The following is a 16,195-nucleotide window of genomic DNA, read 5'->3' on the forward strand; positions in this document are numbered from 1 at the left end:
GCCCCCCACACTGTCACACACCCTGCTCCCCCACACTGTCTTCCACACACTTTGCCACCCACACGGTCACACACCCTTCCCCCCCCACACTGTCGTACACACTGCCCCCTCATGCTGTCGCACACCCTGGCCTCTCTACACTGTGTCCCACACACCTTGCCCTCCCACACTGTCACACACCTTGCCCTCCCACACTGTCACACACCCTGCTCCCCCACACTGTCACACACCCTTCCCCCCCCCCTACACTGTCGTATACACTGCCCCCCCCTACACTGTCGTACACACTGCCCCCTCATCTGTCGCACACCCTGGCCTCTCTACACTTTGTCCCACACACCTTGCCCTCCTACACTGTCGCACACTCTGCTCCCCCACACTGTCACACACCCTGCTCCCCCACACTGTCACACACCCTGCTCCCCCACACTGTCACACACCCTTCCCCCCCTACACTGTCACACACCCTTCCCCCCCTACACTGTCGTACACACTGCCCCCCCCTACACTGTCGTACACACCCCCCCCCTCACCCTGGCCTCTCTACATTTTGTCCCACGCACCTTGCCCTCCCACACTGTCACACACCCTGTCCCCCCACACTGTCACCATCCTCCACACTGCCACCCCACACTGTCATCTTCCTCCTCACTGTCACATTCCTCTACACTGCTCCCTCACCCTGTTACCCTTTCACACACTTGCACCCCATATTGTCAGCCCCCAACACTGTCACCATACATACAGTCACTCCTTCCACACACTGCCCCTGCACACACTGTCACCCTTTTCAACACTGCCTCCCACACTCTCACCTACCCACCGTACCAATTCCACACACATACAGCCACCCCCACACTGTCACCCCCACATGCTGTCATGCCCCCTACACCCAGCCTCGCTCACATTAACCTCTCCTAATCTTGTTGCTCTCACCCTCTCCATCCATACCACAATTACCGGCTCTCGCTCTTCCACACTCACCCTATCACATTAACTTCTCCTATCCTGTCACTCATCCTGCCTAAACATGCCACACTCACCCTGTCACATAACCCTCCCTCATCCTGTCACTCTCACTTCCCCTTGCCCTGGTACGCATTCTCCTTCAACCGTGCCATACTCACCCCAACAGTGAATACAGAGAGTAAATCTCTGTATCCAGTGCTGCAAGCCTGTCGTATAATATAACAACAGCTCATTATACACACGATATGTTTTTTAACTATGTGTTTTAGTGGGGGCCTCTTGTTTGACTTTCGCCTAAGGCCTCATAAAGTCTAGAGCCGCCACTGATCCAGATGGCCCTGTTTGAAAAAAACCTTTTCAACTTTTTACCATGTATTGAAGGTCCACCTGTCTAGATGCTTATTTCTGGTGTGATTCTTTATACTGTGTATTTTTTGGCTGTTTAATTAAGAATGTATTTTAACGTTTGTCTGTATATATGTTTTCCCTGGACTTTATGGACTTTCTGACTTTTGCCCATAATTTGGGGACTCCTATACCAGATATGACGAAGTTACACTGTGCCAATTATCTATACTTCAGTGATGCGGACTTATGACATATCGGCCTGAAAACCGGAAGTGACGTCATACGTGGAACTCACCTCTTACGGATTTCGGCAATTCAAGGGGTAAATAACTACGAAGTAAGAAGAGACAGTCAGCATTGAGGAAGACCTCTGAGAGGGTCGAAACGCATCTGCTGTTATTGGGACTCCTTATACTGTATTAATATTATTTATTTGTTCATGTGTTGTTTTCCTGCGGTGCCATACTTTATTATTGTGTACAATCCCTAATTGGCACTGCTTACTTGTTTTTAACTTGTATCTCTGATATATGTCCAATAAATTTACTATTTGATTCATCTTTGGACCATCGATCTCTTCTACATCTACTTCCTAGCCTGTATAGGCACACTGGAGCCTCTTTATAGAGCCTGATACGGTTCTCTGCTGTGTGAGTGTTATTTCACCTGTTTTAATATATGTTTTATTTTAAACAGTGAGCACTATGTGTTTTAATATTTATTGTTTATAGATCGCTCTACCTAACCTATGCTCATCATATTGTGTTAAGTATTTGGTGTGTGATCATATATATTTTTTATGGGGTGTAATATCATTTTGTTTGCTCTTGTTTTACATCTCTACTAAGCCACATTGGTTTTAATTTGTTTCTTTTATATGTATTACGCAATTGTACATACTGAGAAATGTACCTTTCTAATATTTGTTTGAATAGTTTCCATTTATCCTCAGTGTTTTTTTTCACTAAGGAGTTTATACCAGTTGATATTTTGTAGAGCTGCCCTAATCTTATTGAAATTGGCCTTTCTTAAATTATACATTTTAGTATACCCCACGTGCTTTTGCTTTTTGGAGTTTATTTTAAAAATTACCATATTGTAATAAAAATGCTCCGCAACTTGAAAGTTGGTCAAAAGATCAACATTGTTTGTTATAACGAGATCCAGACAAGCATCCTTTCTAGTTGGTGCTTTTACCAGTTGTGACATGAAGGTTTTATTTAACAAATTCAAAAACCTAATTCCCTTTGCTGAAGTACTAGTCCCTCTATCCCAATTTATGTCCGGGTAATTAAAATCTCCAATAATTAATGTGTTACCCAGATGTGTTCTGCCTCATTAGTATTGACATTAGGTGGTTTATAACATATCACAACCAATTTTTTTCCCCTTTTGCCCCAAGCAGATATCTACCCATAAAGCTTCCACATTTTCTTTGTCACACTCCACATGCCTAAGATTTGACTTTAACTCATTGTTGACATACAAGCATACCCCACCATTCCCTTCTTGTTTTTCCTATCCTTCCTAAATAATGTGTACCCATTTAAGTTAACTGCTCAGTCATGTGTTTCATCCCACCATGTTTCTGTTATGCCTATTATATCATATTGTTTAGTGTATGCTATTGCCTCTAGTTCCCCCATTTTGTTATTAAGGCTCCTTGTATTAGTAAGCATAAATTTCATATTATCATGAGTCACTTTGTGCAATATGTTTTATTTCTGTTGTATACCTCCCTTGTTCTAGCCTTGCCCTTCCCCATCTCCACTCCGCTTATGCTTTGCTAAAGCCCATATTCTTTCTGTCATACCCCCATTGTAGATCGCTATGTCCCTCCCCCCACCACTAGTTTAACCCCTTAAGGACACATGACGTGTGTGACACGTCATGATTCCCTTTTATTCCAGAAGTTTGGTCCTTAAGGGGTTAAACTCTCCTCCAACTCTCTTGCCATCCTATCCCCCAGCATCAAGACTTCAGCCACACATTGACCTCTGTAATCTCCCGCTGCCTTTCTGCTGTAGCACGTGGCACAGGTAATATCTCTTGGAGGTACTTTTCTTTAGCATACTTCCTAGTTCCCTGAACTCATTCTTTAGGAGCTTCCATTTTCCTCTGACTTTGTCATTGGTACCAATATGGACCATGACAGCTGGGTCATCCCCAGCCCTTCCTAATAATCCCTTCACTCTGTTGGCTGTTTTCACGGCTGTTAGGACAATCAAAAGATATGAATTCTAAAAAATATAAAGTACTCAGTTCTTAACATACCACTGTGATGTGTGTGTAAATACATAAAGTGCATCAAGAAGTACAACATACAAGAAAAATCACCCTAATAATATAACACACACACAAATGTAAAACCTGATACATCTCCTGGATAAAGATACTTATTGGACAAGCTAAGTTATGGTAAAAAAAACCTCTGTTCTGTAATAGAGTATGCACAAAACAAAAAACTAAAAAACTATTCTGCAAATACAATATGGGGAGTGCGGTATCATATTGAATTTTTACAAATATTCCTTGCTGACCAGACCATCTTGATGTCAAGGGGTAGTAGGCAGTACATCAGAGCATTGCCATTCATTACTGCGCCATCGCTCTGATACATTCCCTAGCACCCTTTTGTTTTAATTAAACATGTATGTTAAAATAAAGAAATATTGTACCATCACCCCACTACTGCTTCATTCACATCACAGCTCCTATCCTCCCAGTACTGCCCCTCTGCCCATCACAGCCATTTCCACAACCTCAGCCACTACAACCCTGGCCCTGTTCCTTTTCTACCCACTACAGTGCTCACTATAGCCCCTAAACCCCCAATATCCATTACATCCTCACGCACCCACTAGTGTCCCTTCAAATAAACTGATTTTAAAAAGTGTGTTACACTTACCTAACAAGACCTGCGGTTTGACCCCTTGACACGGCTGTCTCATATTGTTTCTTCGCAACTTCTTTTTCCTTAATTTCTCCAGCATATGTAACGCCATCAATTATCCTGGCACACACATAAAACAGTGACATTTCACACTAACGTCTAGAATTACTAATTCTCAGACATTATACAAATTAATATACAATTAATATATTTTAAAAACACATCTATTTGTTTGTCATTATAAATTATAGAGTAATTATATGTTTAAAATTATTACTTTTGTTGTCATTTTTACCTGTTGATTAATGATACACATAAGAGGAATTACATATTAATTATATTTCTAAATAATAATAATCATTAATAAGTTTAGGAATAATCTGCTGATGATAAATTGTATAATATTTCACAATTTTAGTGATAACGCATTGATGATATTGCTGTAATATTTAGGGAGTTCAAACATAGGCCTCAATTTACTGAGCTTTCCAGATGATTTATATACAGAAATAACCTTTATAGTCTATGGGAATTTTTTAATTTTTGTAGATAAAACCTTTGGAAAGTTTAACAGTATCGAATTAGTCGGCAAACTTTTTTTTTAATCAAGGCCACAATGAGCCAATGCAAAACATGCTGTTATTTCTCAGGTATCTTATAAGCAGCCCAGTGTTAATTTTGGCAGCAAATTTCTATTTAGTTTTAGTCATAGTCTTGTGACTAAAAAACTATTTGAGTTTTAGTCGTATTTTAGTCATCTGAATTGGTTTAGTTTTAGTCTAGTTTTAGTCGACACAAATACAATCTAATGGGTTTAGTTAAAGCCTCTGTCTCTTTTGCCCATTCCCAAGCCCCTCTGTGTCTCTTTGTGCCCTCCCAGCTCATCTAGGTCTCTCTCTCCAAAACCCTGGTCTGTCTATTTTGCCCCTTCCTTTGCCCCTCTGTGCAGTGTTAATTTTGGCGGGAAATTTCAATTTAGTTTTAGTCATAGTCTTTTGACTAAAAAGCTGTTTTAGTCTAGTTTTAGTAATCTGAATTGTCTTAGTTTTAGTCTAGATTTAGTAGACTAAATCTCAAAAATGTTAGTCGACTAAAATTTGACTAAACTTGTAGTTAACAAAATTAACACTGAAGCAGAGGGATAACATATGTATAATATGTCATTAATATTTAACAAGTAGAGAGATGTATATTTATTATGCGGTAAAATAATATTTATTATTTATTTATTATCTAATGAAGAGATCATGTGCAGATGTTATTTTTAAGCAATTTATGGAGTTGGTAGATGATAATATAGCAATGTTATTTAGTAATTGGAGGGTTAACCATTTACATATTCTTCTATAAAAAAAAATTTGGAAAGGGGAAACACATTGATAATATCTTATGATAATGAACAGAGAGATAACTCACTGACGTTTGTAGAATATGAATTGGGTAAAGGAATCACGTCACATGCTAATTGTATTGTAATGTACTTTTAAAAAAAAATTAAACAGTGAAATGCTTACATGCTGAAGTTGGTGATGAAAGCCGTTTTAGGAAGGTCTACATCAAAAAAGGCTTCCTTTGAAATGTTTGCTCGATTGACAGCTCGGCTTTTGATGACATTATGAGCGAAGCGAGATGTTACTTTACTGTCAATGTTGATGCTGTAAATCTCCACATCATTTATTGGCTGAACAAAACAAGTAGGTCAATCAATGTGGCATATGCAAAGTGTGTAAAAAAAAAAAAGTGAAATGAAAAGGGAAGAGTTTCTAATAATCAAGCTAATTTCTGTTCACATTTCTACAGAATTTTACTATTTTATAAACCGTTTTAAAACATCACAACAGCAGACTGCAGAGATTATGATGCCAGGAGTAATCTGAAGCCCTCTGTTTCATACCAGTTTGACTTATTATCTCACTTGCTGTCACTCGCCACCTTCTGTCAACCTCCAGGAGAACCATAAAAACCCTACTTAGCAGCTTCTGTTGGCTTCCAGAGTTAAGACCCGGGGCCAGCTCACAGTCTGAGATGATGAAAAACCCAAACAAACAATGGGAAGTGGGTGGATTGACGCGGATATTAGTAAATTGTAAAAAACCCTAGTGGCCTTATCCACAAACAGGACACAAAGATAAATAAGTAAATAAATAAAAACAGATAGGTGCAGATCTACAAGTATGGATAGTCAGTAAAACCAATTTATTTATACATTACACATTTTTTTGTAAATAAATCTGTAAAACACATAAAAGCATACATAGCATAATATGGTTTTAAAATATCAGATTTAAAATCAGCGGTAATAGGTCACTCACAATACTCAATCACGTACAGCAGGCTCTGGCTGTAAAGGTTGTGGTTTTATATACTCCTTAGGCGATCTGCCCCACTCCTGGTCCAATCCTTTTGGATAGAAATAATTGCTCCAGAGTAACAGAGTATTTAAAAGATTTTACTTATAAATTACAATTAAACAAATATTTTGCATAAAGAATACAGGCACAACGCGTTTCAACCTCAAGGGTCTTCTTCCAGGTGCTATGTATGCTTTTATGTTTTTTTATGGATTTATTTACAGAAACTCTGTAATGTATAAATAACTCTGTTTTACTAACTAACCATACTTATAGATCTGCACCCCCTATCGGTTTTTATTTATTCATAGTCTGAGATAGTCAGCTGATCCCTTTCAATCAGTAAGCTAGGCGCTGCACTGCCTTTACTAAGTTTGACTTAGACAGAGAGTGGTCAGCTCTGTGAGAGGCAGGAAATGGCACCAAGTGTGCCCTAGGTAAGAAGTCAAAATATGACTACTACATGACCATTGATATTGGGGGCTGCCAGGGTACTCCTGCCACTATAATCAATACAAAGTGCGGTAGTAGAACAGTGGTTCTCAAACCAGTTCTCATAATCATGTTTTGCCAGTACCTCCATTTGAATAGACATTTGTGTTCTGGGCCATGAGACTAGTTTGGGAACCACAGCGTTAAAGGCTGGACTCTCTCATGAAGGAAAAATAGCTCCATTGGGTTATATTGCTGGATATCCTCACTAGTGAGAAGTCGAGAAATAGGTATCATGTGCTGTTTGTCTGATTTCATTAAATAACTACAGGGTGCATTGACAATTCACAAAGGGATAAAACTATGTATAAAACAAAAAGCTACTCAAAGCTACTGTATACCCATATGTGATTAAAAATTGCTGCAACAAACTGTAATATGGTGTTTTATGATAATATGTGTAAACATTAGGTTTAGATATGGAAATTTAAAGTGATTCTGAATTAGTCACTATGTTCTGGAGTAAATTAACAGCAGCTAAATTGTATCTTACAATAAAGTATTTATCAGTGACTATTTATATTTCTATACATCATATTATTCATAAACATACCTCATCTTTTCACAAATGTAACGCTGTCAGGTATATAGGATTACAGATAAAATAACATATCAACAAATACCGTATACTGATAGGATGAGAATTATAAGGTTTTATCAATTTCTAGCACTTTTAGACCGAGTGAAATGTAAGACTATCTGTCAATGCAGAATCTAAAGGAATAACTGAGATACAAGGAAATACAGTTTCTAGAACATAAAATATCCTTAATTGTGCAAACGCATTCAGTGCTGTTAGATGGCAGAATACAAACAAGTTCATGTGAAAATAAACAAATATATTAATATCTGTTAGTTAAACACAAATTGCAGAAAGGATTTGCAACAAAGGTAAGCAGATCAGATCCAAATAATGAGGTAATTACATGTATTATTTAATTTTAAAAAATGGCCATAAACTTTGCAGTTAAACACTAAACATTATAAATGAGTTGTTATGTATGTTATTCAAATTAAGATGGAATTAGTGATATTTATTATTACACTTACCTCTTGAGTGCTCCTTTTCTACAATAAATAGAACAAAGTTATGAAATTATATGTAGCATCAAATAACAGTATATTTGTTGTAAATATGCATATACTATAGCTGGACTATTATAGACTCTAAACCTTGCAGAGGTATCATTTCTTCAAAGTTGTAGCTTTTATCTTTTTTTCCATTGCAAGTTCATTTTTAATCACTTTTTCATTGATATCTAGGCACAAGGGAAAAGTAATGCAGTGTTGATAGTGGGATGAGCCTGACATGGCACATGAAATGGTTAGCGCATATTAACTGAGGGAGAGACTGGAAAAAAGGGAAAGATATAGAGAGAAAAGGAAAATAGAGTGAGAGAAGTGACATAATAATGTTAATGTTTTTGCTGTTTATAAGTTTGTTAGCAGGACTGGATTTAAAAGTCGAAGACTTGGAAATAAGATACAAGCTCTTGAGGAAGTAGGATCGACGGAGAACGTAGAGCCCCAGCAAGAAGACTTGGTATGTCAAGCAGCTATTTGCACTTATTTGGCACATTACCCTGCTGGACTATTGTGCACTACTAGTGATGTCGCGAACATAAAATGTTCCGTTCGTGAACGGCGAATGCGAACTTCCGCAAATGTTCGCGAACCGGGCGAACCGCCATAGACTTCAATAGGCAGGCGAATTTTAAAACCCACAGGGACTCTTTCTGGCCACAAGAGTGATGGAAAAGTTGTTTCAAGGGGACTAACACCTAGACTGTAGCATGCCGGAGGGGGATCCATGGCAAAACTCCCATGGAAAATTACATAGTTGATGCAGAGTCTGGTTTTAATCCATAAAGGGCATAAATCACCTAACATTCCTAAATTGTTTGGAATAACTTGCTTTAAAACATCAGGTATGATGTTGTATCGATCAGGTATTGTAAGGGTTACGCCCGATTCACAGTGACAGAACAAACTCCCCGTTTAACGCATCGCAAACAACCGCAAACAGTCCTTTTGCACAACCTCAAACTCCCCATGGATACTGATCGATGGTTCGATATTCTGAGCCCTCTCTGATTTACTGTACACGACTATTCAATATTCCCACAAATTTTATATAGCATTTTATGTTTGTTTGAGACCACCTTAAAAATATTGGATATGGCTAAAAATCATGATCACTATACACTTTCTCTACAAACCTCTAAAACGAACCAAACTACTCATCCATCCGCTATACCACTTTATCCCACCTAGAACTAGTGCCCAGTTAAAATACTTGACTCTTACTTACCCACACTCAGTCATGCCACACACATTTCACCACTACTCTCACTGAATCCCTCTGACTATGGCTAAATTCATCTTCTACATCAGAACACTACTCCTAAGATTGGGTTGTATCCATGTCTCGGGTCTTTCATTTAGAGTAGGGGCAGCTTCGGTCTCCTTCAACACTGACACTCCAGTGCATATTATTAAAAGATTGGGCAGATGGAAATCCTCAGTCTACAACCGATATATTCCTCATCCCGAGAAAGAAACGAGGAAAGCTTTTAAAAGCTTTCAAAAGTTTGGCTTTGTAAATTTGATGCAATAGGTGTGTTTTTCTTTAATACCTTTTCACCCTCTTTGCATGAACCCGATTTACATATATTACTAATATGTTTCTGAACATATATATTATATTATTCACTCACTCACTCACTCTCTGGGCCGGCCTAAAACATCATGCTGCCTAGGTCCAACGATAAATGACTATGGGGGATAATGTATAACAATCACAGGTTACTGGCTATGGGGGGGATAATGTATAATAAACACAGGTTACTGGCTATAGGAGGGATAATGTATAATAAACACAGGTTACTGGCTATGTGGGATAATGTATACTAAACACAGATAACTGGCTATGGGAGGGATAATGTATAATAAACACAGGTTACTGGCTATGGGAGGATAATGTATAATAAACACAGGTTACTGCTATGGGGGATAATGTATAATAAACACAGGTTACTGGCTATGGGGGGATAATGTATAATAAACACAGGTTACTGGCTATGGGGGATAATGTATAATAAACACATGTTACTGGCTATGGAGGATAATGTATAATAAACACAAAAAAAAAGAATAAAAAAAAAAAAGAATGTAGCTTCAGAATTAATTTAAATTGTATGCTGTCTAGGAGGTGGGAGGGTCTGCTGCTGATTGGCTGGAATGTGTCTGCTGACTGTGAGGTACAGGGTCAAAGTTTACTCAATGATGACGAATAGGGAGCGGACCGAACATGCGATGTTCGCCAGGAACTATTCGCCAGCGAACCGTTCAGGACATCACTATGCACTACGTGCTGTATAGGTAGAGAGTGCTGACTGCTACCCGGTGGGGGACTAAGCCTATTGAGGCTACCATTGCCATTGTTGCGCTTTTTTTAGGACATGCCCTTCACTATTGTGAGTGTTTCATTGGTTAGTTTATATCTATCACTCTAATACATTTTGTTTAATTATTTTCTATTTTTTTTTCTCCTCTATTTATGAGAGCAACTTTTGTGAAGCTAGTAACTATATAGCAATTGTGGCATCCTAATATTGTCTATAGATATTTTCTATTCACTTTGCTTTTGTCAATGTGCTCCAACCCTTCATATATACATTGATGTGATGTCATGGAATGGGTGGATGCGACTAGTTTGGAGTATATTTGGATAGTGAACATGACTAGTTGAGTGGTTGTATAGCAACAGGTGTCAGGATGGGTGTATGGTTGTAAGTGACATATTTTGTGGGCAAGTGTGTGAATGTAAAAGTGTGAGTGGGTGTGACTGGAAGTTGAGGTGGAGCTAGGGCACTGGTTAGGTAGGAGAATATGACTGGTTAGGTAGGAGAATATGACTGGTTAAGTGTATGTGGCTGGGTGGCAATTTGTGAATGGGTAGAAGCACGTAAGTCATGTATGAACGTCTCGTGTGGTGAGTGTACATAACAGGTAGATGAAGAGGATATGTGACAGGGAGGTTAGGTGCAAGTGATTTGGAAGTACATTTGTGATTTGGAAGTACAAGCTAAAAAGGTGAACTAGCTAGAGCTAATTGGAGATGTGTAAGGGACTGGGAAGAGAGGGGTGACAAGGAGACTTGGACATTCATCTGGGACTGAACTGCAATTCAGCCAAATTTGAGGGGATTGAAGGAAATTATAATTTCTAAGCCACCATGTGCCAGAATCTTTGGTAACTGACTTGTGTGAACCCAAACACATTTGGTTCAATTCTTGGTCATGATTTTTTTTATTTTTTTTTTATTTCATTTTGGAAGGTGGCAAACAAGCATCTTGGTTTTCCATGATGGACATGAGGTTTGCATCTCCTTTCTAATCAATACAAATATGTACGGTTAAGGGACAGTCCCAAAATGTCGATCTTATTCACAGATCAAGTGAAGTGACAAATAAAACATCTACACTTCAAAGCTGGATTGTTCTAAACTCTATGACTTTAGCTATTTAGAGAGCCAGACCAGCAATCATGTGTGTTTAACCTTGCTGCTTGTGCCTGTGTTTGAGTGGAGTACTGCCAGGACCACTTGAAACAACTCTTAGTGGATGATAGGAGTTTGGCATGCATTTTGTTATCAATCCTTGTACGAGACTATACTTGGAGGCTTATATATCAAGGAAAAAGCCTCAGGCACTCACTGAGTTCAGAGATAAGGCAGTTTATTGGACCATCATGTGCACTGCAATGTTTTGACCTCCACTGAGGTCTTTGTCAAGCCTTTGTAATTTTTTTTATGTATTTATTCCATTATAAGTATATTCGTTTTTCCGATATCATTCAGCTTATAAAAACAAGGCTCATGGATATATCACACCTTTATGTTCTTTATGGTATTTAATAAGTATTGGTTAGGTAGATCAGATTATTATTATTATTATTATTAATATTATTAGCTGATTTAGATCGGCATATAATAGAATGCAAGCAGTATCCGCCATCTTAAAAGGTGGAACACAAGCATAATTTCCTCCAGCCAAACTGATGTAGTAAATATGAAAAAGGTATTTGCGTTCCAGGATGGAACGCACACCGAAAGTGATTCTCCAATCAACATTACCTATTTAAGGAGGGCATTGCTGAAGTCAGATACATCCTGGTAGTGAGACAAAATGTTTTGGACTGTTGGACTTTTCAGTTACTATTTTTATCTTTTGGATTTGTTTTTACTTACCTTCTACTGCTATTATCCTATATCTGTGGAACTGCTAGCTGTTTACCAGTTTCCACTTGCTGTGGATATATGCAGTTTTACCTTATCTGTTGTAGTGCATTTGTCCATTAAATAGTTTTTTTTCCCATACAGTATTGCATATTTTCTTTCTCCGCTGAGATCAATATAATTTTTTTCACAAGATATCTATTGGAGAAAGACACCACTTCTGGATAATACCGCTATAGTTCTCTACCTCCCCTTCCTCTACACTTTGCCTCAAGCTGTGTTACAATATATTTATATTTTTTCTCCTAGATAGTTTTTACATATTTGTATACCATTTTTTATTAACACAGTCAACATAAATAGATTAATGTGTAAAGGAGCATTGAGTGGGGATCACTAGGAAGAGCAAACTTGCTTGAACCTATTTATTTTATTTACTTATCATCCCACAGTGCATGCATATTAAATGTTAAGCCACAAACCAAGGCAAGGGGAAGAGAAATTGTTATCCTGTCAGACCCAGGTTGGATAATAAGGTTTTTTTCAGTTTTAAATTGCAGGTGAGTAAAATTATCCAAGTGTTCTCAGAAATGGAGAAAAGACACATCTTGGATGAGCTCCTCCACTACCCTGAAATGAACTCATAGCCTACTATAGCCGATTCACGACAAGTCTAGCGAAGACTCTTACTCCCGACTTGCCAAACACACTGGAAATCAGGTTTTATTGGGTTTTATAATTTACAGGGTTAAACATAGGATTTGCTAATTAAATTATCTGGTATTTCTGCCTGGGTGGTCAGGCAGGTCCCCCAACATATAATTATATAGTTAATAAAATAGTATAATTATATATGATACATTAGAATTCTATACATATATCAAACCCGTTTTCCTGCCACTATAGGCTCTTGGAGTGCCCCCTCCCTCGGCGCTAAAGGGGTTAAAATCCCTTCAGCCACTTACCTTAATCCAGCGCAGTGCTTACTCAGTGCTGGTGACCTCTCCTCCACTGCCGACGTCAGCTCCAGAGTGGACGCAAATGCATTCAAACCCGCCTATAGGAAAGCATTACTCAATGCTTTCCTATGGGGATCTTTTTTGACGCTGGACTTCATGAGGACGTCCAGCATCAAGTAAGTGCAATTTACGGAAGCGGTCTGTAGTAGCTGTCAGGGAGACAGCCACTAGCGGCTGGATTAACCCTGCAGTGTAAACATAGCACTTGAAACTGTTATCTCTGAAACTGCTATGTTTTCAGCTGCAGGGTTAAAACTAGGGGGACCTGGCACCCAGATCACTTAATTGAGCTGAAGTGGGCTGGGTGCTTATAGTGGTTCTTTAATTCTTGGCTAAAATACAGTCTCAAAGGCAACATAGGCCCAGCAAACCAATCTGGCAAATTTCAATGTGTAATATTGCAATGGGCAAGCTCTTTATTTGACCGTGTAACTTTCAAAAACATAATGATACCTGTACATAGGGGCAGAAGCATAATTTCTAATTACATTTGTTTATTGAAAATTTATTTAGTTTGCAAATTATGCCATAACTACAGTCTGAGAGCTCACAACACAGGGAGCCGCGACACTGCAAGCCTCTGAACAATGAATACAGAGACTAGCTCTCTTTATCCAGCGCTGCAAGCTTGTCCTTCAATACAACTACAGCACCTTATACACACAATGCAACCCCAATTTTTTTCCCCACTTTGGATGCTAGGTGAAACTGAAACATGAGGCCCCCATTAAGGCTTCACAAAGTCTTGTCTAGAGCCGCCACTGCATTGTTGTTCTCGTAGGACAACACAGCATACAAATATGTCTGTTTTATTTCAGTAAAAGCTGAGAGCAGTTTAACATTCACAATTAAAATGCCATACAGAAGTAGGAAAATAGTCACATTTCTTACTATTTCACACTTTTTTAGATTGTATTCAAATTAAATGATATATTGATATATTGTATATAAATTAATATTTAATGTAAAATGAAAGTTTTCCTAAAAAAAAAGTTATATTTAATAAGTGTGGGTACACTCAGGGCCGATGCAGGGATTTTTGGCGATCTAGGTAAAACCATTTTTTGCCGCCTCCTCCCCTCAATATGTTCTGCCCAGATGTGACATCACAATGCCACCTCCTTCCCATGTCATGACATCACAACATTTACATTAATCAAAAGCGTTGTTTTCGTTTTGCTTATGTTTTGGCATAATCAATATTTAAGGGGAAAAGGATAAGAGTACATTTTCACTAAACAGTGTACTCCCAGCACACACAAAAAAAAAGAGAATAAGAAAAAGGAGGAAAGAGAAGGAAAAGTGGAAGGAGGAAGGAAAGAAAACAGAAAAGAGAAAGGAAAACATAAGAAAAAAACAAAGCTGCATGAGTAATAATTGCTATGGCCAGGGCTTCAATGAACAATGCTAATGTGGCAAATGAGAAAAAAAATAAAAAAGAGGGAGAAGAGAGAGACCCCTTTTTCTCTTTATGAAATTAAGAGTCAGAAAGCAAATCTATAACAGAGACCTCCATGATGGAGTAGTCAATAACAGAAGTAAGAAGGAATTCCATGAGTAACTTTCAAGAATTTATTAAAATAAATTGAGAAAAAGAGACCAAAGTTTTAAAGCAGAAATCCAAAATTGTTCAGTTCTGCTGAAACAACAAATAGAAGCATTAGCATAAAAAAATGGAGGAGACTAGTGATGTACCGAACATAGTGTGTTCGCGTTCGCCGCCGCGGGCGAACACATGCACGGTTCGATCCGCCCCCTATTCGTCATCATTGAGCAAACTTTGACCCTGTGCCTCACGGTCAGCAGACACATTCCAGCACATTAGCAGCAGACCCTCCCTTCCAGACCCTCCCACCTCCCTCCCAGCATCCATTTTAGATTCATTCTGCAGCTGCATGCTTAGTGAGAGGAGGGAAAGTGTAGCTGCTGCTCATAAGATAGGGAAATTGATAGCTAGGCTAGGGTATTCAGTGTCCACTACAGTCCTGAAGGACTCATCTGATCTCTGCTGTAAGAACAGCACCCCAAAAAGCCCTTTTTAGGGCTAGAACATCAGTCTGCTTTTTTTTTTACTGTGTAATGTAATTGCAGTTGCCTGCCTGACAGCTTCTGTGTCAGGCTCAGTGGATACTGTGCCCATTTGCCCAGTGCCACCACTCATATCTGGTGTCACAATAGCTTAAGCTTGACATTTAAAAAGAAAAAGAAGAATTTTTTCACTGTCATAGATTGAATAGCAGTTAGTTGTCTGCAAGCGTCTGGGTGTCAGGCCTTCAGCGTGTACTCTGCCAATCTCTGCCAGTGTACTTTGCCACTCATATCTGGTGTCTCTATAGCGTGCCTTTACAAAGAAAAAAAGTTTTTTAACTGTAAGCTAATAGCAGTTAGTGTCCTTAAAGCGGGTGTCAGGCCTACAGTGTGTACTCTGCAGACCTCTGCCAGTGCACATTGCCACTCATATCTGGTGTCACAATAGCGTCCATTTAAAACCAAAACACTTTTTTCAATGTTATAGATTGAATAGCAGTTACTTGTCTTCAAGCGGGTGTGTCAGGCCTACAGCGTGTACTCTACCAACCTCTGCAAGTGCACATTGCCACTCATATCTGGTGTCTCTATAGCATGCCTTTACAAAGAAAAAAAGTTTTTCATTGTAAGCTAATAGCAGTCAGTGTCCTTAAAGCGGGTGTCAGGCCTACAGCGTGTACTTTGCCAACCTCTGCCAGTGCACATTGCCACTCATATCTGGTCTCACAGTAGCTTGCACGCATAGTACCACTAATCCAAAAAATGGCAGGCAGAGGCAAGCCACCCCTCAGGGGCCATCGGGGTCGTGGTGCTGTGATTCCCTTTGGCCCTAGAATAATGCCTAGTTTTCAGAGGC

General features: G+C 38.9%; 1 protein-coding gene across 1 annotated transcript in view; it reads right to left on the minus strand.

Moving 5' to 3' along the window:
* The window catches only part of LOC134568402 (inter-alpha-trypsin inhibitor heavy chain H3-like), a 196,051-nt gene that overhangs the window by 151,547 nt on the left and 28,309 nt on the right, over positions 1 to 16,195 (minus strand). Inside the window, exons 3-5 of the mRNA XM_063426978.1 lie at positions 8,104 to 8,121; positions 5,725 to 5,891; positions 4,226 to 4,330 (exon numbers count right to left, since the gene is read on the minus strand). Of these exons, the coding sequence (XP_063283048.1) occupies positions 4,226 to 4,330; positions 5,725 to 5,891; positions 8,104 to 8,121 (290 nt within the window). The remainder of the gene's footprint in view (positions 1 to 4,225; positions 4,331 to 5,724; positions 5,892 to 8,103; positions 8,122 to 16,195) is intronic.

The sequence above is a fragment of the Pelobates fuscus genome, chromosome 7 (assembly GCF_036172605.1).
Source record: "Pelobates fuscus isolate aPelFus1 chromosome 7, aPelFus1.pri, whole genome shotgun sequence".
Lineage (NCBI taxonomy): Eukaryota > Metazoa > Chordata > Amphibia > Anura > Pelobatidae > Pelobates > Pelobates fuscus.